The sequence below is a fragment of the Polypterus senegalus genome, chromosome 6 (genome assembly GCF_016835505.1).
Source record: "Polypterus senegalus isolate Bchr_013 chromosome 6, ASM1683550v1, whole genome shotgun sequence".
Classification (NCBI taxonomy): domain Eukaryota; kingdom Metazoa; phylum Chordata; class Cladistia; order Polypteriformes; family Polypteridae; genus Polypterus; species Polypterus senegalus.
The window spans coordinates 55,752,139-55,779,389 of NC_053159.1; the positions used below are offsets into that span (position 1 = coordinate 55,752,139).

General features: G+C 37.4%; 1 protein-coding gene across 2 annotated transcripts in view; it reads left to right on the top strand.

Annotated features, from left to right (window-relative positions):
• The window catches only part of LOC120531049 (solute carrier family 35 member E2B-like), a 121,909-nt gene that overhangs the window by 17,271 nt on the left and 77,387 nt on the right, over positions 1-27,251 (top strand). For both annotated transcript variants that reach the window (XM_039756031.1, XM_039756030.1), the window contains exons 2-3: positions 15,880-16,369; positions 16,453-16,588. In XM_039756031.1, the coding sequence (XP_039611965.1) occupies positions 16,099-16,369; positions 16,453-16,588 (407 nt within the window). In that variant the 5' untranslated portion in view covers positions 15,880-16,098. The remainder of the gene's footprint in view (positions 1-15,879; positions 16,370-16,452; positions 16,589-27,251) is intronic.

Below are 27,251 nucleotides of genomic sequence, written 5' to 3' on the forward strand. Positions count from 1 at the left end.
GTCCATAGCCTGCACCTCGGTCACTGTTTGAGGTGGCGTTGTGTCCCCCATCCCAACGCCTCCCACGTTGTTGGCTGCCTGCCTATATAAGACCGTCCATCGCTCCGGTCTCTACATTCCCTTCCTTGCTTCGCCACGGGATTCACGTCTCCCTACTGATAACTACACCCTTTTTGTTTAATCCACGGCTTCTCCGCTGTTTTATTGTTTGTCTATTATAATTATAGTTATTGTATAGGTATTTTACACTTACTTTACATTGCTCAGGTACCCATTTCCTTTATCATTCCAACCCCCATTACCATGTCTATCGAGATGATCACTATCGATCAAAGAACTGTCACTTACCGAGTGGTTTCCATGCCCGGAGATACCACCTACCTTTTCCATTCTCTGAGTTACATATTGCACGGCCATATCAGGCTCACTCTTGATATCCGGAGGAACATTCTGTCTTATGTATTGAATGACTGGGACAGGTTCAAGGTGTGGACTGATGACAGTACAGGAGATAATTATACTACACAGGAGCTCTATAAGAGTGAAATGCTTAAGCCCTTCACCTATGGTTCTGCATGTGAATTGATGGCTGTCGCTGAATTTTTCGGTTGTCGCTTTCAAGTGTACCGAAATGGCCAAATATTTTACACCTTTTGACAACTGCCAATGCCTCTTAAACATCTTAGATTCACAGGTGACGATTTCAGTAGTGGACACTTTGATGTTTATGAATGTTTAAACTCTCAAAAGCTGGATGTGATTTTATCGATGAAACCGGTTGTGTGCTTACAACGCTTGACAGATGCCAAATGTCACTTCAACACAACAAATCCTGCAAATACTGTCGTAATTGAAACAAACCATGAAACTCAAACCGATTATGACAGCAGCAATCCAACCTGTGAGATTTGAGACAAGATTACTGTTCACATGGCCAACTGTAAGTTACATGCCCAAGAGTAAGCTCAAGACAGCTTGGTCATGTTACAGCTGGAGGGCCGAACTGACAACATGGTATACAAAGGGATCCTTAACAAATAATTATTGGCATATTTTCCCCTCAGTTTAAAAAGGTTTAATTTTCTTCTTAATAAAATTTTAATGCAGTACGCGCTGCAAAGCTGGTATTTTGCTAGTATATATATATATATATATATATATATATATATATATATATATATATATATATATATATATATTATGTATGTATGTAAAGTGGAACTTTGGATTGCAAGTAACTTGGTCTGCGAGTGTTTTGCAAGGCAAGCAAGAAATTTTAATAAACTATGACTTGATGAACGAGTGAGGTCTTGCAATATGAGTAGTATGCATACGCTTTGTCTGCAGAGCCTCATGTGATCACAACTTCTCTCTCATTCAGTCACTGCGGGATTGTGGCTCACTTGTATAGTCAACATCTGTGCTAGCATATACTGTTAGCATATGTGCGAAAATGCCCTCCATGAAGAAAAAGGTTGAAAACAAAGGTGGTAAGAAGGAGATGATTATGGTGGAAGTTAAGAAGGAAATCATTGAGAAGCATGACCGGGGTACAGTATGTGAGTGGCTGATGTTGCAAGATTTTATAACAAGTCTATGTTGACGATTTGCACAACATTAAAGAAGAGAAAAGAAATAAGGGGGCTAGATGCAGCAAAAGGAGTCACAAGAGTATCAAAGCAACGGCCACATGTTCTGGAAGATGTAGAAAAGTTGCTTCTTGTGTGAATAAATGAGAAGCAACTAGCAGATGATACTGTGACCAAGAACTTGATCTGCGAGAAGGCAAAGGGCTTGTACGCTGACCTCGTAAGTAAACTGCCAGATACGTCAACAGAAAATGAAGAAGACTTCAAGGCCAGAAGGTGATGGTTTGATAACTTTAAGAGGAGAAGTGGCGTCCATAATATTATGAGGCACAGAGAGGCTGCGAGTTCAGATGCTAAGGCATTTGAGGCATTCGCTGCAGAGTTCCAGAAGCTCATGGTTTCTGAGCGTTACCTGCCACAGCAAGTTTTTAATTGCGATGAGATGGGGTTTTTATGAAAAAGATGCCAAAGAAGACCTACATTACAGCAGAGGAGAATGCAGTGCCCGGTCATAAGCTCATGAAAGACCATCTCACCCTCTTGTTGTGTGCTAATGCAAGTGAAGATTTCAAAGTCAAGCCCCTGCTTGTGTATCATTCTGAGAATCCATGAGCCTTCAAGAAATGCAAGGTGCTAAAGACCCAGTTAAATGTTATGTGGAGGTCCAAAAGCAAGGCTTGGGTCACTATGTATCCTGTTCGTTGATTGGATCAACAAGGTCTTCGCTCCTGCAGTGAAGAGATACCTTTTAGAAAATGATCTGCCACTCAAAGTCTTGCTGGTTAGGGATAATGCTCTTGCTCATCCTCCAGGCCTTGAGAACGAGCTCTACTGGAGGAATTTGACTTCATTAACGGGAGCAGTTGAAAGAAGAAGAAGAAGATTCTTTAACATGTTCTGCGTAGTAACTGAAAAGTCTGATTTAAAATCAATGCTAAAAATAAAAAATTAAACATTTTTAGATCTGAATTAGTGAATCACAATCTGGATGTTTTCATTTAAACAAGGTGTGTAGCTGCATTTACTCAAAATTACCAAAGTTCCGCAGCTTTAGTTTGTTTCATGGGATTCTGGCAATCGGTTGACACGCTGAAATGATTCCACAGATAAAATATCTTCGTTATTAAAAACTTTAGTAAAATTTCAAGTAAAACAGTTCACACAAAAATACAGAAAAGAAAAGATCTTGTTTAAGAATAGTTATGTTTAGAATTCCAAATAAATGAGGTTATTGTTGAATCTAATTGCTTAAAGAACGATTTATTAATGTATATTGGTATGTTTTGAAATAAAAAAGGAGCTTAGGAAGAATATTCATCTTAACAGTGTTAATTCTTCCAGCTAGTGTGAGATGAAGGGTTGACCATCTATGCAAGTCTTGTTTAATTTTTTCCATACAGACGACGAAATTTTGTTGATAAAGAGCTTTATGTTTACTTGTGATGTTTACCCCGAGGTATTTAAACTGTTCTGCAATGATAAAAGGAAGGGTGTCTAATCTAAAATTATATGCTTGCGAATTCACCGGAAAGAGTACACTTTTATTCAGATTAATTCTGAGACCAGAGAGCTTTTGAAATTCTGTGAGTGCTGCTAAGACTGCAGGCACAGAATTTTCTGGATCCGATATATACAGTACCATGTCATCTGCATATAATGAGATTTTCTGTTCCAGTCCTTCTCTGCTAATCCCCTTTATCTGATCAGTATTTCGACAATGTATTGCCAGTGGTTCAATGGCAATTGCAAACAGCAGTGGTGACAAAGGGCATCCTTGTCTTGTGCCACGTTCTAGTTTAAAGTAGTCTGAGCAAATGTTATTGATGCAAACTGAAGCTTCTGGGTTAGTATACAGTAATTTAATCCATGCACAAATGTTCGGGCCAAACTTCTCCAAAATAGTAAAAAGGTATTTCCATTCAATCATGTCGAATGCTTTTCTGCATCCAATGATAATAATATTTCTGGGGTGTTTGATTTAGTTGGTGAGTATATTACATTAAACAGGCGTCGAAGATTTGAAGATAAGTGTCGGCCCCTAATAAATCCAGTTTGGTCTTGTGATATTACTGAGGGGAGCACTTTCTCCATCCTTCTAGTTATGATTTTAGAGAGTATTTTAACGTCGTTATTCAGAAGTGAAATTGGTCTGTATGATGCACATTGTAATAAATCCTTATTTTGTTTTGGAAAGACAGTGATTAGTGCTTGGCGAAAGGTTTGTGGAAGAGATTGGTAATCTCTGGCTTCTGTAAATGTTGCTAATAGGAGGGGAGCTAGCTGAGCGGAGAATTTCTTGTAAAACGCTGCAGGGTAGCCGTTAGGGCCTGCTGCTTTTCCACCTTGGAGTGACTTTATAGCATCCAGTAATTCTGATAATGACAGAGGTTTATCGAGCTCCTCCACACTAATAGCGTCAGAATTCTAAACATCCACGCATCAAAAGAGCGACCCTACAAAGACAAAAGGCAGAAGGTGGCATGGCTCTACCTAACTTCCAGTTTTATTACTGGGCGGCAAATATACAGTCGATAAGAACCTGGACACAAATAGAAGAACATACACAGGCATGGACCGCAAATGAAGTAAAATCCTGCAGTACTTCTTTGTATTCCTTGCTTTGTGCTCCAATAAACACACGTTATCGGCAATACACTAATAACCCAATTGTGCTCCACTCACTTAGAATCTGGAACCAATGTAGAAAGCACCCCTGCAAAAGAACCACCTCTTTCAACCCTCACAAACATATGCAGTTTTTAATATCTGGAAAAAATTTGGAATTAACTTGCTTAGAGATCTTTATATAGACAACGTCTTTGCATCCTATGAACAATTACATTCCAAATTTAACATTCCAGCTACAAATTTCTTTCACTATCTTCAAATCAGGAACTTTGTTAAACAGAACCTTCCAGATTTTCCTCATCTTGCACCCTCATCCACGCTGGAAAAATTATTGCTCAATTTCAAGGAGTTAGACTCCATCTCTACAATATATAAAATCCTTTTACAATCCCTTCCTTTCAAAGATCCAAGAGGACACTGGGAAAATGACCTCTCAATTAATATATCAGAAAAGGAGTGGAAAGTAGCAATGCAGAGAATTCACTCAAGCTCCATATGCGCAAAACATACAATTATACAACTCAAAATTATATATCGAGCACATCTGTCTCACTAAAACTCTCAAAATGTTTCCAGGGCATGATCCAACCTGCGAACGTTGCAACCAAGCCCCAGCCTCACTAGGTCACATGTTCTGGGCCTGCTCCAAATTAACATTATTCTGGACAAAAATTTTTAATTACCTCTCAGACAGTCTTGGACTCACAATCCCTCCTAACCCATTAACAGCTGTGTTTGGGGTTCTTCCAGAGGGTCTTAAAGTGGAGAAAGACAAACAAATTGTGATTGCATTCACTACACTGTTGGCACGCAGACTTATTCTGATAAACTGGAAGAACCCAAACTCTCCTCTTTTAAGTCAGTGGGAAACTGATGTGTTATATTATTTAAAATTGGAAAAATCAAATACTCAGTTAGTGGATCTGTGCAGACTTTTTTCAAAACATGGCAGGATCTAATCAGCAATATTTTGAAATGATTTTATAAAGCACAGAGAATTTGTTGATTTAGGTATTTAAAAGCCTTAAATTTTACACCGTTTGACTTGCTCTCTCTCTCAAGGGTGGGGATCGATCTGTTCTTAGCAGAATTCTTTTTTTTTTTGTAAAAACTTGATTGCTATGTATTGATTGTAATAATTAATAAATAAAAAAAAAAAAAAAAAAAAAGAATAGTTATGTTTAAAGCTTATATATCTTGTTTCATTCTTTAAATTTGCTCATATAGTTGAACCATTTCTAAACAGTCAGAAACTGTATGTCTATCCCATTCACTTACTGTAAATGGGTCTTCCAGTTCATGCTAGCAATGGGACTATTCCAAACACACACACTAACTTAATTAGCACACTATATTGCAAATATATAGCTAAGAAAGTTCTATCTCATATTAACTTACAGAGGGAAGGCTATATCATAATCTATAGCTATGAGAGAAAATTATATTCTATTCAAATTAAGCAAACACTAAAATGAGTTTAACTTAAAGCATTAACTTTGTAAGATTGACAGTTAGAAAGTGTTAGGATATAGTGGGTTGGATAATGACTGACTTACTGACTGGCTTTTAAAATCTGGTTGATCAGAGAATCTCTCTGTTAGGTTTGTAACATGTTCAGTTGTTCGATTTATATTTGCATCATTAGCTGGTTGAAAAACTTATTAAAACATGATATTTATTGGATGAGTCAAACTTATTTACATCTCTGTTGTAAGAAACTCCTGGGGTCTCATGTGTGACGCCGTCGGTAGATTTCACACTAAAACATGGCATAAGGACATAAGCAGAAATGTGCGTACTCACAAAAAAATCCAGATGCATAAATCTGTGTGTTTGCCAACTTCCACGTTCTTCCGCTCCATAAATCCCGGTCAGCGTGAAAAATATCGCACGTACTCATGCCTGCTGCCACACCCCAACTCCTTTCAGAATTATGCCCCTTTGAATATGCAAATCAATATAAATAGCCCTTAAGCGCAGCATTCTGTGAAAAGGCAATGGCAAAAGCACAGGGGAAAATAGAATAATTTCAGCGAATACCAAGGGGAGGGAAGGAAAGACATACTATTTGGGTACAGTGAAAATAAAATAAAAATAGGGATACAGTGGGGGAAAAAAAGCTCAAAATGTCAACTTTAATCTCATAATTTCCACTTTAATCACGTAGTTTATTTTGTCATTAAAGTAGAACATCGTAAACTTCCATCTTAAAATCATTTAATTTACTAGTTTCTAAAATCCCATAGTAACTAAAGTAGCATGTAAATTCTTTGTTTTGTATGTGTTCTTAGATGTGCTCTGTGTGTGAATCACTACATGCTTCTTAAACGGGCTTTCTCTTCCCCCGAAAGGACACAGAATCCATTACTTTCATGATATTACAGCTCTCTGAATAATTTAAATACTGAGATGTATACGTGATATCATTTTAATGATGATAGGAATTAAAGCATGTATTAATCATGGGAACACGGTGGCGCAGTGATTCTTCATGCCTCACGCAAGATGCTTGCTGCGCCATGCGTGCTTCAAATGTACTAACCCCCCATTCCTGTCTTTCCTGTTCTTTCTCCAAATACCCAATCACCACACAATCAGCTCTGCAATAGTCGTTAAGCCATCTGTAAGCTGAGAATGGTGATTGAAATATCTTAGTAGTACATGTTTAATTATTCTATCCATCTATCCTTCCAGTGTCATGCCAGCCCAGCAAGAATACAGCGCAAAGTAGAAACCATCTGTGAACAGTGCACCAGCTCCTTGCTTGCACTGCGACACTGTGTCCTCACATGTTTAATTATTAACAATATAGATTATTTAAATTAAGTTAAAGTTTTATCTGTATAATATAATAAACATTTTTTGCTGCATTTCTTCTTAAAAATGATATTGTCATCATATGTAAATTTGCACTTTTATAAAGTGGCTCAGGTTGTGCAATATTATAACATCGCAAGTTTACAGTGAGGTACAGTAATTGTACTTAAAAGTGCAAACAGTTCTACAAGGAGCATTTGATGGACCGATTGATTGCGTTTATAGTTCTTGGGATGAAACAGTTTCTGAACCTCGAGGTCAGTACAGGAAAAGCTCTGAAGCATTTGTCGCATGAGAGCAGTTCAAATAGGCATCATGGCTGAGGCAGCGTGTGCTAAATGCTGTATACCGATAATTCTTCGATCACCTGCTGTAGAGCTGTGATTCCACATTCAGATACAATGATATAAATACTCCAAGTGGTGCAGTGAGAGTAATATGGAAAAAGATGATCCGCTGTGGCAACCCCTAATGGGAGCAGCTGATAGAAGAAGAAGGTGCAGTGAGAGAAATAATGCTAAAGCAGCTATGGTATTTGGAATAGTTTGTCTATTCCGTGGACCATTATATTGTTACAGGTTAATTACAATCCGATGCCTTAAACTAATAAACAATATGCAGTTAATTTCAGTGTATATGATAAAGCTGTGTCAGGGATGTGGATCTAAAAAAGAAAGGGGAAACCACACTGGAACAAAAGCACTCATTTGACACTGGGTGCCTCCAGTTTGCAAAACTGAGTGGAGAACTTACGTACACCAGGGTTTGAGCTACCATAAAAATGTGCATGGCTTTATGGCAAATTAAAGTTTTATACATCGCAATTTGTGCGTGGAAACAGGAGTATGCAACATTTTTGTATGTATGCATCGTTTATACATGAGGCCCCTGGTGATCTCATTGTCTGAATCTCTCTCTTGTTTTACATTTGTCCAAACTTGATGGACGTCTGTGTAAAATCAATCTTGTCAGTTACATTAATTAAATATTTCAGAAATCTGTTTTTGTTGCGCTGTTTTCAGAGTATCTTATATGAGTGATTGGACTTCATTTTTGCCAAGTCTGTGAGCAAATCCTGATTTACAAAATTATCTGGATTGACGTTGCCTGTAGTCAATCTTAACAATTCAAATATATGACTTGTGCTTTTACTACATTTGTCACATTTTAGGGGTTATACCCATGAATATTAGTTTGTCTTCAAAAACCAAATGACTGCCACAAATTTAGCATTTGTAAATTTGTATTTAGTATGCTGTTTTGACCGTATTTCTGTAACTGCACATCTCTGTGTCTCAATTAACGCAATACATGTTGTATTACTAGAGAGACATGTTTTGTGCTTTAAAGCATTGACAAACTACATTTTATTTTGGCATCAACAAATGAAGCATCTCATTTCATCATTGTTGCACACTAGTGAATAACACAAATTAAGGTCACATCACACATTTCTATACGCCTAATTGTGGATGCATACAAGGTTTCTTCCTCAACTGCAGCCCAGGTTAACTTAGTTTGTGATAAAAACCGAAAATTATTTTTTGTAATTTTGTTTTGTTTTAATTAACCATTTCAGTTACTTTTAATATTTTAGTATAGTTTTTGTTTTATGTCAGTTTTGTTAATTATTTTATTTCATTTTACTAAATATACTTTATGATTAGTTTTCATTATCATTTTATAATAATGTTGCTGCTAAGGATATACTGTATATCCATCCTGTAGGGAGTGAGACTTTAATATTCAAGATTTCCAGCAACAGCAATTAATGCACTTTTTCCTTCTAGGTTTCCATTTGTCTAACTACCATCATCATTCATGGAGTTGTAGAAAAATTATTATGTTTTCTCAGATTAAACTGGAATAAGAATTTAAAGGCAAAGGACCTAAACGGGAAAGGGAACTTTTGCTAAAGCAAGACTAATAATCTTAGGAAAAAAAAATACATGCATATATCAGGTAGAGTTAGCGCTGCTGTCTCTAAATGGTATGTTTTCCCTGTGATGACAATCAACAACAACAACATTTATTTATATAGCACATTTTCATACAAAAAATGTAGCTCAAAGTGCTTTACATAATGAAGAAAAGAAGAATAAAAGACACAGAAAATATAAAATAAGTCAACATTAATTAACATAGAATAAGAGTAAGGTCCGATGGCCAGGGTGGACAGAAAAAACAAAAACAGAAAACTCCAGACAGCTGGAGAAAAAAATAAAATCTGTAGGGATTCCAGACCATGAGACCGCCCAGTCCCCTCTGTAAAATCAGATATCTACACTTCCAGTATTTCACATCACACCAGAGCTCAGATTTTCAAGCAGCGTTAATTGTCATCCACCCATTTAACACTGTCTCTTAGTACTGAAACGTTACAAGCAGGAATAAAATTATTCACTGTTTGTGTGTCAGGAGTTTAGTAAACTGCATCATGATCATACATTTTTTTTTTTACATTTTGAGTTTGTTTTTTTGTGTTACAGGTAAGTTGAGTTTCCTAATTAAAATAATATTCAACATATAGCACATTAATTTTAAATTAACATTCATAAATAATGTAACGACCTGGGAGGTGCAGGAGATGGAAGAATAAATTTAACACTCTGTGGAAAGCTGGTGATAGTTAGCCCTGAAAAGGACCAGTAGCTTCTTATACAGCTGAACCCCATTACTGCCTTCCTCAGCAATTCCTTTACACAGCATAGGTTTTCTGTGGCTCCATGTGTCCCCGAATGCACAGTAACCAAATGCGTATTGAAGTTTGAGTCAAAATAATTGCAATATCAGTTTCAAGTCCATATCGCCTAGCCCTATGACATTATTCACAAGTACTATGTTCCCCAGGGTATGTTTTAGTCAATTTTATATGAATTTCAGAATATGTGAATTGTGAACAATTAGAATGCATTTTTTGAATGGCTGAATTCCATTCCTTTGTGAAATTTTAATTGATTAATTTAATTTACTTTGTCATTGGTCTATAAAGTAGTCAAGTGGTAAATTTAGGTAGGTTAGCTTGAAGAAATTTTTTATTTTGTATCTAGCAGAAATAGTGTGACATTATTATATTTGAAGCATAATAATTTTAGTGTAAATATTATAAATCCAGAGAGCTCTGAATTTACAAATACCTATGATTGGTTGAATATTGCTTAAGCTGAAAGAGTCTGAAATAAGTGATCATCATGTAAAGGGACAGCTGCTAAGATTTCTCTCCTGTATAATAATAATAATACATTTTGTTTGAAGCGCCTTTCAAAAAACTCAAGGTCACTGTACAATCAGATAAATAAACATTTAATAACTAAAAAAATTAAAATCCAAATAAAACAACACCAGTAACAATTACAGTGAATAAGCAATTTTGAACAGATGAGTTTTAAGATTGACCTGAAATTGGTGAAGGGTAGTCATGTTCCTAAGGTAAGCAGGTAATGAGTTCTATAAGGAGGGTGCCGATCTGCTAAATGCTCGGTATCCCATCGTGACAAGACGCGCTGGTGGATTATTTAAGTTGATGAAAGAAGAGGATCTGAGCATGCGAGAGGGTTTAGTGACTTGTAGGAGCTGTGAGAGATATGTAGGGGCAAGATTATGAATAGCCTTATATGTAAGGACTAAAATTTTATAGTTGACCCTAAACTTTATTGGTAGCCAATGAAGCTTCTGAATAACAGGTGTAATGTGATCAGAATAGGGTGTTTTAGTAATTATACGAGCTGAACAAGTTGAAGTTTATGTAGTAATTTTTGGGACAGACCAAAGAGAAGTGAGTTGCAATAGTCCAGGCGGGAGGTGACCAAACTGTTGACTAAAATAGCAGTAGAGTGATTTGACAAAGATGGGCCTTGAGCGATTAATGTTACGCAGGTGGAAGTAAGCTGCTCGAGTAACAGAACTAATGTGAGACTGAAAAGACAATGTGCTATCCAGAATTACACCAAGGCATTTTATCTGATCTGTACAGGTAGCAGATGTGTTGTCTATTAATACTGATATCTTTGATGCCTTCGCAATTGCAGATTTCGTGCCCATAAGAAGCACCTCAGTTTTATTAGAGTTCAACTGCAAGAAGTTAGAAGAAAACCAAGACTTGATCTCAGCAAGGCAATCAGTAAGTGAGGATGGTGGAAGCGATGCAGATGGTGAAGTTGAGATATATAACTGGGTGTCATCTGCGTAACAATGAAAGTTTATCTTCCATTTATGAAAAATGACACCCAAAGGAAGCAGATAAATGATAAACAGCAGGGGGTCAAGGACAGAACCTTGAGGAACCCCAGATACTACGGGAGTGGGAGTGGAGGTACATGTGTCCAGCTGAATGAATTGAGTTCTGTCTGTAAGATATGACTTAAACCAAGTTAACGGAATGTGAGAAATACCTAGTGCAGATAACCTTTTTAGTAAGGTGGAATGACAAACCGTGTCGAATGCAGCACTGAGGTCAAGAAGAACAAGGATTGTGATTAGGCCCGAGTCTGCAGCCACTAAAAGATCATTAATAATCTTAATTAGTGCCGTCTCAGTGCTGTGAAAACGTCGAAAGCCTGACTGGAATGGTTCGTATAAACTGTTAGCAGATAAATGCTGGTGTAGTTGAGAAGCCACAGTTTTTTTCAAGAACCTTTGAAATAAAAAGAAGATTAGAAATTGGTCGAAGATTATTAAAGTCAGTAGGGTCAGCCCCAAGTTTTTTCAGTAAGGGATGAATCACTGCAGTTTTCATAGACTAGTGAACAATTCCGGTGGAAAGTGATGAGTGAGTAATTGAAACAACAAGAGGAGCTAGCGAGGGAAGGCAGGCTTTAACCAGAACAGTGGGAATTGGATCCAGGTGACAGGTCGAAGGCTTAGAGCTATTGATGAGATTCATGATTTCTGAGGTGGAGGGAAGCTCAAACATAGAAAATGAATGAGTAGGAGGAGGAAAATCATCAATGGTGGAGTCAGTAGCAGCAGAGCCTAAATTTATAATGTATTGCCTGGATTTTATCATTAAAGAATGTCATTAAGGTGTTATAGAATTCGTTAGAAAGGCAGTGCAAGAAAAGAGAGTCTGGAGGACTTGTTAGCGACTTGAGCAGGGAAAAAAGTGTTCCAGAGTTCCCCTTGTTGGAAGAAATTAGGGCAGTAAAATAGGCAGCTTTAGCATGCCGTATGCTGTCCCTATAGTGATGCATATGGCTGAAATGCATCTCTTTATGAACGTTAAGACCTGTCTTCTTGTACAGCCGTTCTAACTGCCGACCTTTAGATTTTAAAATGCGCAAAGTTGGTGTAAACCATGGGGCAGTATGTGTAAATGAAACTGATCGGGTTTTGTGGGGCTGCCAAATTCAAAATGTCAAGAAGTCCTTCGTTATAAAAGTTAACTAAATCTGACGGAGAAATAGTTTGTAATGATTCCACAAATGTATCAATACCTAATTGAAAATTGTCCATGTTGATATTTTTAAGATTCCTAAAAGTTATTACACGTTGAGGTTTGATGGTGTAGACAGTAAGAGTCATATTAAATGTAAGAAGAAAATGATCTGAAGAGGGAAATTCTTCCGCAGTACAATCATTCGGAGTGAGTCTAGTACAGCAAATCAAATCCAAAATATGTCCTTTGAAGTGTGTCGGGTTTCCATAAACTGCTGAAAGTCAAAGTTATCAAGGCAAGAAATAAAATCTCTGGTCACCAAGGACTTACTGTTATGCAAATGAATGTTAAAATCACCCATTATTATTATGTTTGAAGATAACGAGGACAAATAAGCTAAAAAAGCAGAAAAGTCATTCAGAAAATCTTTGTTGAATTTAGGGGAACAGTAAATAGTTGCAACAATGGTGGGAATAGAGCCAGGTAGTTGACAGACAAGAGACTCAAATGAACCATAGGAAGAAACTGTCAGTGGCGTAACTCGCATTGTCTCGTGGTAGAGTAATATGGCCTAAATGGGTTACATATCCTTAATGTATGGTGAACCATTAGACTGGTGGTGAAGTGAGGATAGTTAGTTGTTAGCTCGAGCCCTCAGCAAAGCATGCAAAGAGGATTTTGAGAACATTTCCTTTACATGGATAACCCAGCAGGTGTTGTGAAAATACCTTATTTATAGCATTGCCTGTTTTTTCATTTGGTATGCTTCACTTTTTTGTTGTATTATGTGCGCTACATTGTTTGGTTGCTGGTTGTCAAGAAACTAGCCTGTTGCCAGGAGCGTACCTTCACTCAATGTGATGTGGCATCGTCGGCACAACATAATTATACAGCAGCGCAACAGTCATTTTGTTTTCTGTGTTTGGGTAAACATAGAAACAAACTTTGCTTTGTATCATAATTCTTTATTCTGATTCTCTGGAGTGTTCTTTTTGACCACAAGTTTACTTTTCATTTTCATCTTTGTTACTTTTGAACTCTCTGTCCTCCTGGTAACAACTTTCATTTTGTTTTCCAACCTGCTTTTAGTTGCTTTCAAATGTATCCTCTGCCATAACAACAACATGGATGGAATAATGAGCAACTCCAAAGTGACAATGGTATATAGGTACATAGGGAATTACTGCAGGGGGAGGTGGGAGAAATAAGAGCCCAGCTTATTTAAGTAGTCAAGCAGGTACAAGGTTTGACTACTTTGTTTCAGCATTTAGTTGCTGAAATTATTATATTTTTGGCAACTACAGTTGTGCTTGAAAGTTTGTGAACCCTTTAGACTTTTTTATATTTCTGCATAAATATGACCTAAAACATCATCAGATTTTCACTCAAGTCCTAAAAGTAGATAAAGAGAAATCAGTTAAACAAATAAGACAAAAATATTATACTTGGTCATTTATTTATTAAGGAAAATGATCGAATATTACATATTTGTGGGTGGCAAAAGTATGTGAACCTTTGCTTTCAGTATCTGGTGTGACCCCCCTCTTTGCAGCAATAACTGCAATTAAACGTTTCCGGTAACTTTTGATCATTCCTGCACACCGGCTTGGAGGAATTTTAGCCCATTCCTTCATACAGAACAGCTTCAACTCTGGGATGTTGGTGGGTTTCTTCAAATTAACTGCTCGCTTCAGGTCCTTCCACAACATTTCGATTGGATTAAGGTCAGGACTTTGACTTGGCCATTCCAAAACATTAACTTTACTCTTCTTTAACCATTCTTTGGTAGAACAACTTGTGTGCTTAGGGTCGTTGTCTTGCTGCATGACCCACCTTCTCTTGAGATTCAGTTCATGGACAGATGTCCTGACATTTTCCTTTAGAATTCTCTGATATAATTCAGAATTCATTGTTCCATCAATAAAGGCAAGCCGTCCTGGTCCAGATGCAGCAAAACAGGCCCAAAACATGATACTACCACCACCATGTTTCATAGATGGGATAAGTTTCTTATGCTGGAATGCAGTGTTTTCCTTTCTCCAAACATAACGTTTTTCATTTAAACCAAAAAGTTCTATTTTGGTCTCATCCGTCCACAAAACATTCTTCCAATAGCCTTCTGGCGTGTCCACGTGATCTTTAGCAAACTGCAGACTAGCAGCAATGTGTTTTTTTTTGGAGAGTAGTGGCTTTCTCCTTGCAACCCTGCCATGCACACCATTGTTGTTCAGTGTTCTCCTGATGGTGGACTCATGAACATGAACATTAGCCAATGTGAGAGAGGCCTTCAGTTGCTTAGAAGTTACCCTGTGGTCCTTTGTGACCACGCCGACTATTACACTACTTGCTCTTGGAGGGATCTTTGTTGGTTGACCACTCCTGGGGAGGGTAACAATGGTTTTGAATTTCCTCCATTTGTACACAGTCTGTCTGACTGTGGATTGGTGGAGTCCAGACTCTTTATAGAGATGGTTTTGTAACCTTTTCCAGCCTGATAAGCATTAACAACTCTTTTTCTGAGGTCCTCAGAAATCTCCTTTGTTCATGCCATGATACACTTCTACAAACATGTGTTGTGAAGAGCAGATAGATCCCTGTTCTTTAAATAACACAGGGTGCCCACTCACACCTGATTGTCTCCCCATTAATTGAAAACACCTGACTCTAATTTCAACTTCAAACTAACTGCTAATCCTAGAGGTTCACATACTTTTGCCACTCACAAATATGTAATATTCGATAATTTTCCTCAATAAATAAATGACCAAGTATAATGTATAATATTTTTGTCTTGTTTGTTTAACTGATTTCTCTTTATCTACTTTTAGGACTTGAGTGAAAATCTGATGATGATTTAGGTCATATTTATGCAAAAAATATAGAAAAGTCTAAAGGGTTCACAAACTTTCAAGCACAACTGTAACTTTTTGCCATGGAAAATGGCACTCTGCATAGTTGTTTTTGTTGTGTGTACAGTACATTTTTTCCAATTACATCGTCTTTATCTAAAGATACTGTTTAAATGAAGGTCAAATTTTAATATGTCCACATATAATTAAAAAAAAAAACATGGTATGTACTTACTTTTTCACATTGCTGTAAAGGGATCCTCTGGGGAAAAAAAATGTAGGGTGTTTGAGAGGATATTCAACTGGATGATATAAACTTTTCCAGCTAAAGTAAAATGGAGATAGAACCATGTATTAACATCTTGTTTAATGTTACCCATCATGTTACCAAAAGAAATTTTAAATGTGTCGTATTTATTGTTCTTTTTTCAATCATTTGAACCAAACTATATTATAAGGGAACCGTGGATTGTATTTCAAGCTGTTTGTTTTGACTAGGTTCACCTTCTGCATTAATCACATAGTCCTCTACAAACTTGTCATAATTATATTACATTCTGTACAAGTTTTTATTATTCCTCTAAGATGCTATAGTTTGATTTTTTTGTTTTATGTCCCCCAGATAATACTTCTTTGTGAATACTGGAAATCATGGTAAAGAGTCCATTGCAAAACCATTGCAAAGAGTGCACAAAACATTTTTTCGAAAGTGGATTACAGCATTCTTTCTTGATGTTTACTTGGGTTTATTGCTAATGTCCAGACTTAACATTATTAACAATATTATTATTAGATTTGATATCTCTGCCCCACTGGATAAGCTTCACTAACATTACTACTTATGGCAGATGAAGTTAAAAGATCACCTTGGCACTTCATTACATTCTTCAGGAGCCAACCAGAGAGAGTTCTGTTGTCCCGTAGTGATAGCTCTTCAGAGGAGCGTGTTTTGAAGATTACTATTACAGAGACAACAGTCATCGAGTCAGACTCTGGGATATGGAACTCACGTGCTCTGGCCTTCCTAGTCCTATGGTATTTTTTCAGCTTCTGCACTCTTTTTCTCAACAAGTACATATTATCACTTCTTCAGGGAGAGCCTAGTATGTTAGGTAAGTTATTTTCTTGGTTTCTCAATCACCATGAGACTTTTAAATGTGATATATATTTATTTTTTTTTAATTATCTCCCGCAGGGGCTGTTCAGATGTTATCAACAACAATAATTGGCTTCTTTAAAATGTTTATTCCTTGCTGCCTGTATCATCATAAGTCCCGTTCTGAATACCCTTCGAACTTTCTGATGATAATGCTTTTTGTGGGTTTAATGAGGTAATATTTAAGTTTATAAGTTATATTCAGTGTACTCCTATATGCAGCACATTGATATTAATATGTCCTGAAAACTTCTCCATGTTCATAATAAGAATGACATACTTTAAGTAATATTTTCAATGTTTCACTTTTGGTCAGCATAGACTGAGTTTTTGTAGAGCTCTGAAATGAGCTATTGTATATATTCATCTTTTTATTTGAAATGTGTTTAATTCTGGTGCCATTCTGCTTTGTAGTTAAATTTTCGGTCCCTTTTAGGAATCTTTGAATTTTTTCCAAGCTTCCAAACATTTCCATATTTCTGGAATGCATCTTTGATGCTTTATAATTGAACCTAATATATTTATAGTAATAAAGGATTCATTTGTAAATTGTATGTTGTATCAAAAATCCTTGATACTTTACATCCCAGTATTAGTGGAAAGGGGGCAAAAATAACAATGACATCATAATTACAAGATCTGGCAGAGGTAGGAGTGAGAGCAGTAGACTGGTTAATACATTATACCAGAAGAAATTTTTCTTCTGATATGTTTTTAGGAAAAAAGCTGTACTGATATACTCATACTAAAAATTAGTTAAAAGTTGCAAACACATCTATCTACTATATAATAAAACCCTAAGGTCTATGTGACCAGTCCCTAAAATAAATCTGATTGGTCAATTTGGCTTTGGTATGATTGGTCAGTGTAGTTTTGGTGACATGATGAAAGAGGAAGTTCAGGTGTGAGATGCATGAGTTTTAATAAAGGCACACACTGAGAGAGTGTGTTTTAAGATGTAAAGTATAAAACTAGTCAGAAGGTGAGAAAGGTGCCTTGAAGATAAAGATAAAGAGTCTGAGAAGCAGGCTTTATGGGAATGTGCTCGAGAGAGGGAGTACTAGCAAAGAGATGTTCACACAGAAATACAGAGGAAGGGCATTATAGGTCCATATAGATCAAGAGACAGCAAATGTTTTTTCATTATTCTGCTACCTGTCTTTGACAGGTGCAGTGGTTAGTTTAAATGGTGGCTCTGAGGCTAAGGATCTGCACTGGTATCCAGAAGGTTGCCGGTTCGAATCCCCGTCACTGCCAAAAGAGAGCCTACTCTGCTGGGCCCTTCAGTAAGGCCTTTAACCTGTAATTGCTCCAGGGGCGCTGTACAATGGCTGACCCTATGCTCTGACCCCAAGGGGTATGCGAAAACTAACAAATTCCTAATACAAGAAATTGTATAAGGCGAAACAAAGAACAAAAAAAATATATATATATAACACACATATGCAAATGCAAATGGAAGCAAGAATCTTGATTCTTAGTTGGTATACAAGTGTTTTAAAGGCAGTGTCTTTGTTTAGAGACTTGTATATGAACTGTGAAATAAGTATGCCTTACTCTTTATGAATATTACCCAGAGTGATGTGCCATTCAAACTGATTGGTGATTCAATTAAAATAAGAAGATAGTTCAGGAGACAGGAACGCCTTGTGCTTTCTTAGCAGCTGAGAAAGAACATTTACTTTTATCAGTTTTGGGGAGGTGAATATCTGCTATTGAATCTATTTGAGTAGTGGAATGTTAACAAGTGTTAAAACACATAAGCAGTGCATGTGCACAATTAGTCAGCAGTACATTTGGCATTTTTTTGTTTTTAATATGTTTCAGTCTAAATTGTATATACAAAGACGTAACATTTTTAAACTATACAGTGATACTGATTTTTGGCCATACCTGTTCTTCATTGAGAGTGGTGCAGAATTTACTTGAAATGGACCAGGAAATAGATGAAATCGGAAAAACAAAGAAAGGGTCAAAACCATAAGGCAAGCCTATCTGTTGTCAAGCAAATAGAGGAGAGCAAAAACCAAACCCTAAATTATAGAAACCTAAAATATTTTGCCAAAAAAGTATTTTAGGATAAACCACACAGAAAATTATCATGTATGCACAGTCATGGACAATCGCACCAATGACATCACTTGTCAACTTCCAGGGACAAACCTCTAGCAACTCTCCCTCATGTCTTATCAATGCAACCACAAAACAGTGGCATAAAAAAAGAACTACAGAACTCTTAAAAAAATTAAATATATTACAAAATCACAATATTGCCCACTCTTTTGTGAGTAAATATGATTTAGTAAAGAGAAAAATAATTCTATCTTGAATACGGGATGCAAAACCATATCTAATATGAAACCCACATCCTCTTCTCTTGATGTAATTCTAGCTTGTATCTTTAAAGAGACTTGTTATTGACCCTACTGTTCCTCATCTTTTAAGCATCCAGTGGTCTAGCCTGTAATCAAAAAACATGGACTAGGTCATAGTTCCTTTACATTTCTGTTCTATTTCTAAATTGTCATTCATTAATAAAGTATCTATCTATCTATCTATCTATCTATCTATCTATCTATCTATCTATCTATCTATCTATCTATCTATCTATCTATCTATCTATCTATCTATCTATCTATCTATCTATCTATCTATCTATCTATCTATCTATCTATCTATCTATCTATCTATCTATCTATCTATCTATCTATCTATCTATCTATCTATCTATCTAGTTCTTGAAAAGGTTGTTTTTTCACAGCTTGCTGTTTTTCCTTGGTGATAATGTATTCTAGAATTATTCCAGTCAAGGTTCACTGCTTCTCACAATACCGAGTCTGTTGTTTTGAAAGTTACCAATAACTTGATACTTGTAGGTGATTCAGGCATTTGTGGCATTTTGATTTTTCTGGAATTAATTGCTGACACTGATATGGTAAATCATAATTTACTCCTTGACTGTACAGAGTATAGCACTGGACTGGTTGGCCTGCTACTTTAATCACAGGACCTTTTCTGTCAGTATTGAAAATCTGTTCTCCTCATCTGCGTTTTGTTTCATGTTCAATCCCATTTCTTATTTTTTAATCTGCTCTGTGTTTAATTTATATGTTACATTTAGGGTAGATTGTTAGGTTGGGAGCATGTGCTGATTTTACAGCGCATAGCTGTACCCACCACACGACAAACCACCTGGATTGGGACCCGAGTGCAGCGGGTGACACCTCAGCACCACACTGGAACAGTGTGAGGATTTTTTTTCCTCCTCTGTGGCTGGAGTGCCAATCCTGCCACCAACCCCCAGGTTGGATGGAGATTGTTGTTATACCCAAAAGTAATTGCAAGTTAAGGATCATTAGGTAACACAATATATCCTTTCACTTCTGAGCTGATTATATTCAGCTTTACTTGTCAATGAAACCTAACAGCATCTACTGTTTTTTGACTGCTTGGGGAAGATTTAAGGCTGGTTGGCAAATAATTTTCTACAGCTGAATGAAAGTAAATCAGAAGTGATCTTGATTGGCCTGCGATAAGGTATTTCAAGTCTCTCTAAAAGCCAAGATCACTTGCCAATAGAAGTCAAATTAGATTTTAAATCTGAGTGATTTTTGATCTGGACATCAAATTTAAAAAAAAACAAGTAAACTCAGTTGTCAAGGGTAGCTTTTTCCAGTTTAGAATTATTTTTAAGGTGAAGCCAATATTATCATTTATTGATTTAGAGAAAGTGACCAGTGCATTAATTTTTTTCCTGTTTAGATATTATAATTCTTTTTATACGGGTATCCCGTCATGTTTGTTGTGTCTGCAACTGGTACAGAATGCTGTGGCAAGATTATTGACAGGCACAAAGAAAAGCAGTCACATCATCCTGATTTTAGCTTCCCTTCACTGGCCCCCAGTTTGTTTTAGGATTAATTTTACAGTTCTAGTTTTTTGCATTAACACTAGAATTACCAGAGCCTATGAGAAAACTCATAAATCCGGCCCACCTTAAATCCATTCACACCTCTCCGTCAGTGTCTTTTGTCCTGTAAATGTGCCGATTAAAACAAGCAGCCTGCTATTCCATCCCCCCACTGACTTAGAACGTACACAAACTTCTCCCCGCTCATGCCTTGTTTGATTATCTGGGAGTGAACTGCTGGAGTTTTAGAGTGGAAATAATAGATCGTTATTTGGAACACATGCATTTCATGTGTGTTCCTTTTCTACAGTAATCTGTGTAAACGTATTGGTAAAACAGAAACTGTTTCATATCTATACTAATAAAAGGCAAAGCCCTTACTGACTGACTATCTCACTAACTCACTGACTCACTCATCACTAATTCTCCAACTTCCCGTGTAGGTAGAAGGCTGAATTTTGGCAGGCTCATTCCTTACAGCTTATTTGCAAAAGTTTAGGCAGGTTTCATTTCAAAATTCTATGTGTAATGGTCATAACTGGAACCTATTTTCGTCCATATACTGTAATAGACTGCAAGTTGATGGCCGTGGGAGGCGGAGTTGCATGTCGCATCATCACGCCTCCTACATAAGTACGTAGAGAACAAGGAAGAGCTCCAAAGAGCGCTGAACAAAAAATGCATTTCACAATTGAGAAAGCAGCAAAAGATTATGAAGTGAGTGGCGCATACAAGAATATTCATAAGTGCAGCTACTGCGGAAACAAAGCACAGTGTGAACCGTAAGTTTAAATTATGTTTATAGACACGCTCCCGCTGTCGTTTGTCATGCCTACGGCGAATACGGTATTCGTGAGATACAAGTTTAATGAGAAGACACGAGGTATAAACGAGACTGGATCACTTTGTAACGGAGTTAAAATTGCTGTAGTAAGAAACTTTTAAGTGCCGGGTCTTAGCTAACATTAAATAAAGCCGTGGACGTCACGAGATAGCACGAGCACAGCTGAGAAGCTTCGATGCATGTACTCCGAGCGGCTCACGTCAACTGACTTTGCAGGACTGGAAAAGATTATGTTAAGTTCATACACACGCTACCGCTAAATATTCGCAGGCAAATCCACACCTTAATACCGGGAATGCCTGTTGAACATCTTACATTCACGAGTACCGATTTGGGTGGTGAACACTTCGATGAATGAAACCTGTTATCTTTACAACGGTTGACAAACACGGAATATAACTTGAACACAACACATCCTACAAATACAAACCTGATTGAAAGAAATAATGAAAATCAAATCCTTGATGACAGCAACACTCATAACGGTCACAAAACTATTACATTGACAATCATGTTACGTTATTTTTAAAATGTTTCCTTTTCTTAGCACAAGCACAGCTGAGAAGCTTCGATGCAAGTACTCCATAACGCATAAAAAAAATAACGCATTTAATCACACTTTGCATTCCAAGCAAAGGGTAACTTTTGTCAATGCATGATTTCCTGGTACATCAATTACATTGATGCACACATTAGAGCTACAGAAATGTAAGAGTCGGAAGAAAGCGTGTTGCTAGGACTGATCGGAGGCAAATTCCATTTCAAAAGACTACCCGACGGAAGCCTTGATAAAAGCATGGTTTTGTGCAAACTGTGCAAAAAGGAGTTTGCATACCACCGAAGCACTTCAACCTTAAGGTACCATCTAAATGCAAAACATGTTACAGCGAGCACAGAAACTCTGTATGCTGTTAGCACTAGCAGTACGAGTTCTAGTACCAACAAAAGGTGTCGGCAGCCCAAACCTGATGAAATGACTGGCTTCAGGACCAAAATTAGTAAGTCAACATCGGTCAAACTTACCAATTCTCTCGCAAAATGGATTGCTTTGGACTGTAGACCACTAACAGTGGTGGAAGATAGGGGGTTAGAAAATGTGCTACAGTTAGCATCAGGTGATCCAACTGCCGTGCCGAAAGACTATTTCAAGTAAAGTTCAACGGCTTTATGACACTGAAAGCGAGCAATATTAGATGTATTACAGAAAGCGTTTTAGCCTAATGTACAAAATAATTTTGGCTTAGGTTACTCAGAGTTTAAAGGTGAAGCTGGTCAAATTAACTTTTATATTTCTACCTTATTTTTTTAAGAAGAAAACCTGCACTTTATGTTGAAATTTTTGTTATTATGATTTAAAGACAATACCATTCTGAAAATGTACTTAAAGTACTTAAAATACCACTTTATTTTTAAGTCTGTCCAATTTTAGCCAGGGATGATATTTTTGTTTCTATTTTGAATTGAAATGCAGTTTAAATACATTTTTTTTCAGAAATTAGAAGAGCTTGAGTTTACAATATTCATGTCCATGTCTATTATTTGATTCTGTCGCCCACTAAAACCCTTTTAAATTAAAAAAAACATTTGCACTTTGGGGCAAATTTTCTTGTGTGATTACATATGATTAATCAAGATTAATTAATTACAAAGCCTCTAATTAATTAGATTAATTTTTTTAATCGAGTCCCACTCCTAATATATGTATATGTAGATGTGTGTGTGTCTGTGTGTGTGTGTGTGTATATATATATATATATATATATATATATATATATATATATATATATATATATATATATATATATATATATATATATATATATATGTATATATATATATATATATGTATGTATGTATGTATGTATGTATATGCATATATATGTGTGTGTGTGTGTATGTACACTCACCTAAAGGATTATTAGGAACACCATACTAATACGTTGTTTGACCCCTCTAAGCTTCAGAACTGCCTTAATTCTACGTGGCATTGATTCAACAAGGTGCTGAAAGCATTCTTTAGAAATGTTGGCCCATATTCATAGGATAGCATCTTGCAGTTTATGGAGATTTGTGGGATGCACATCCAGGGCACGAAGCTCCCGTTTCACCACATCCCAAAGATTCTCTATTGGGTTGAGATCTGGCGACTGTGGGGGCCATTTTAGTACAGTGAACTCATTGTCATGTTCAAGAAACCAATTTGAAATGATTCGAGCTTTGTGACATGGTGCATTATCCTGCTGGAAGTAGCCATCAGAGGATGGGTACATGGTGATCATGAAGGGATGGACATGGTCAGAAACAATGCTCAGGTAGCCTGTGGCATTTAAACGATGCCCAATTGGCACTAAGGGGTCTAAAGTGTGCCAAGAAAACATCCCCCACACCATTACACCACCACCACCACCAGCCTGCACAGAGGTAACAAGGCATGATGGATCCATGTTCTCATTCTGTTTACGCCAAACTCTGACTCTACCATTTGAATATGTCAAGAGAAATCGGGACTCATCAGACCAGGCAACATTTTTCCAGTCTTCAACTGTCCAATTTTGGTGAGCTTGTGCAAATTGTACCCTCTTTTTCCTATTTGTAGTGGAGATGAGTGGTACCCGGTGGGGTCTTCTGCTGTTGTAGCCCATCCGCCTCAAGGTTATGCGTGTTGTGGCTTCACAAACGCTTTGCTGCATACCTCGGTTTTAGCGAGTGGTTATTTCAGTCAAAGTTGCTCTTCTATCAGCTTCAATCAGTCAGCCCATTCTCCTCTGACCTCAAGCATCAACAAGGCATTTTCGCCCACAGGACTGCCGCATACTGGATGTTTTCCCTTTTCACACCATTCTTTGTAAACCCTAGAAATGGTTGTGCATGAAAATCGCAGTAACTGAGCAGATTGTGAAATACTCAGACCGGCCCGTCTGGCACCAACAACCATGCCACACTCAAAATTGCTCAAATCACCTTTCTTTCCCATTCTGACATTCAGTTTGGAGTTCAGGAGATTATCTTGACCAGGACCACACCCCTAAATGCATTGAAGCAACTGCCATGAGATTGGTTGATTAGATAATTGCATTAATGAGAAATTGAACAGGTGGTCCTAATAATCCTTTAGGTGAGTGTATATATGTGTGTGTGTGTGTGTATATATATATATATATATATATATATATATATATATATATATATATATATATATATATATATATATATATATATATATATATATAGCTAGCAAAATACCAAGCGCCTTGCGGTGAAATACTGTCTGAATATTTTTATTAATAAAAAGTAAACATTTTAGACTGAACGAAAATATGTAAAAATTTATTGTTAAGGATCTCTCTGTATACCACGTTGTCAGTTCGGCCCTCTGGTTGTAATATGACTAAGCTGTGTGCTGAGCTCACTCTTGAGCATGCAACATACAGTTGGCCATGTGAAAAGCAATCCGCCTCAAATCAATGCCAACCTTTTGTAGTGTTTGTCCCTGAGACTTATTAATTGTCATTGAAGCAGAGCCTTACTAGAAATTGAAGCGCGTTTGAATTGAAATGGGAGATTAGATGGTATAACGGGGATGCGAGGAATAAAAACTGTGTCACCTGAGGCACTGCCAGTAAATATAGCTGCTTCAATTAGGTTGTTTTGTAGAGATGTGACCTGAAGTCTTGTGCAGTTACAAAGTTTCGTGGTTGTAAGTTTCTGCTTCCTTGGCGAAGGTCAGAACGAAAGAAGACACCGCAGTGCACAGAGAAGAGAACCCGTGGATTAAATAAAACCTACACAATAACTTTAACAATTGTAACAAATGAACAATAAAATAGAAGAGAACCCGTGAATTAAAAAAAAGGTTGATTAGATTGGTGAAGCAAGGAAAAAGCACTTTCTTATATGCCGTTCGTTTTTAAATCAGTGCAGAAGCTGTGAGAAAGCTGCTTCCTTGGCGAAGCTCGTAAACGAAAGAAGAAACCGCAGTGAACACAGAAGAGAACCGTGGATTAAATAAACCTACACAATAACTATAAAAATCGTAATAAATGAACAATGAAACAGCGGAGAACCGTGGATTAAATAAAAGGCTGCTTCGTTGGGGAAGCAAGGAAAAGGACTTTCTTATATATCGTTTGTTTATAAAACAGTGCAGAAGCTCTGAGAAAGCTGCTTCCTTCGCAAAGTAAGGAAACGACTGAAGAGAGGCGGGACGCGTAATTGTTCGGCAAGGCAGCTGAAGCGCTGCATTATGGGATTTGTAGTTTATTGTGTTACCAGTGCTTCATATCCCCGGGACATTAGTAACAATAATACAGTATATAAAATGATCTCGCGGGCCGGATATAATTACACGCCCGGGCGGATGTGGCTCTGGGCCTTGAGTTTGACACATGTGGACTAAATAGAACTTGAAAAGATATATTTTTTCAAATGTGATCGCGCAATTCAGATCGAGTTGATGTGCACTACAGTACATCGAGCCCGCGTCCTATTGTGGTTTTGCCTGCGTGCCTCAATAAGTCATCCTCCCCTCGCTCTTACTTTTTTACCGTTCATCAACAATCATTGATCGCGAATAAAGTATCCATTATTCATAAAGCTTCAATTGGTGATCTGTCTTTCTGCGTTAACCGCATATTTTTTCATACATCTCAAACCAAGGGGATGCGAGGCTAAAATGTATCGGGAAGCGTGCGTACATACTCAGTGCATCCCCTTTCGGGAATCGAACTTCAGAAGCCGGAAACCACCTTGCGCCACGGCGTGTGGTTTGTCTATTTGAGCGTAGCAGTGTAATTCAGTTTTTGTTCAGCACTCTTTGGAACTGTTGCTTTCTGTCTGCGCACTGCATCACTTCACGTGAGCCGCTGAATATGGTTTTATATGTCACTCGCTCGCTTCTAATTGTTTCGCTGCCTTCTTAATTATATAATGTATGTTTTCTTCAGCGGTTTTTGGAGCTCTTCCTGGTTTTCTACATACTCCGTGATTACGTGGGAGGCGTGATGATGTCACACTTAACTCCGCCCCCCATGACTTACAAGCTCAACTCCATTACAGTAAATGGAGAAAAATAGCTTCCAGTTATGACCATTATGCATACAATTTCAAAATGAAACCTGCCCAACTTTTGTAAGTAAGCTGTAAGGAATGAGCCTGCCAAATTTCAGCCTTCTACCACAGGAAGTTGGAGAAGTAGTGATGAGTCAGTCAGTCAGTCAGTGAATGAGTGAGTGAGTGAGTCAGTGAGGGCTTTGCCTTTTATTAGTATAGATACACACACACACACACACACATATATATGTATATATATTGTATATTATATATATCTATACTAATAAAAGGCAAAGCCCTCACTCACTCACTCACTCACTCACTGACTCATCACTAATTCTCCAACATCCTGCGTAGGTAGAAGGCTGAAATTTGGCAGGCTTATTCCTTACAGCTTACTTACAAAAAGTTGGGCAGGTTTCATTTCAAATTCTACGATAAGGGTCATAACTGGAACCTATTTTTCTACATATAATGTAATGGAGTTGAGTGGAGATGGTCGTGGCGGAGTTTCGTGTGACATCATCACGCTCCTACCTAAATGCGTGAGAGAACAAGGGAAGAACTCCAAAAAGCGATGAGCACAAAACGCCATTTCACAATTGAGAAGGCAGAAAAACATTATGAAGCAAATGATGCATACAAGCATATTCATAAGCACAGCTACTGAAACAAAGCACGGCGTGAACCGTAAGTTTATATTAAATTAAGTTCATAGACAGGCTGCCACTAGCGCTTGTAATTTAGTGCCTGCCCATATAAGGCCGCCCATCAGCGCAATCCAATACAAACACTGCCGGTAAATATTCACGGGTGAAGGACTGTGCTTATGCAGAGGAAGATGAGATGGTCAGGGTGGTGTTTGGCACAAACTCATTGCAACTGCGAGAGAAACTTTTAAGTGCCGGGTCTTAGCTGACATTACACGAAATGGCACCAGCACAGCTGGGAACCTTCGATGCAAGAACACCGAGCGGATCACGTGAACTGACGCAGTGCACAGACAAAAGCAACAGTTCCAAAGAGTGCTGAACA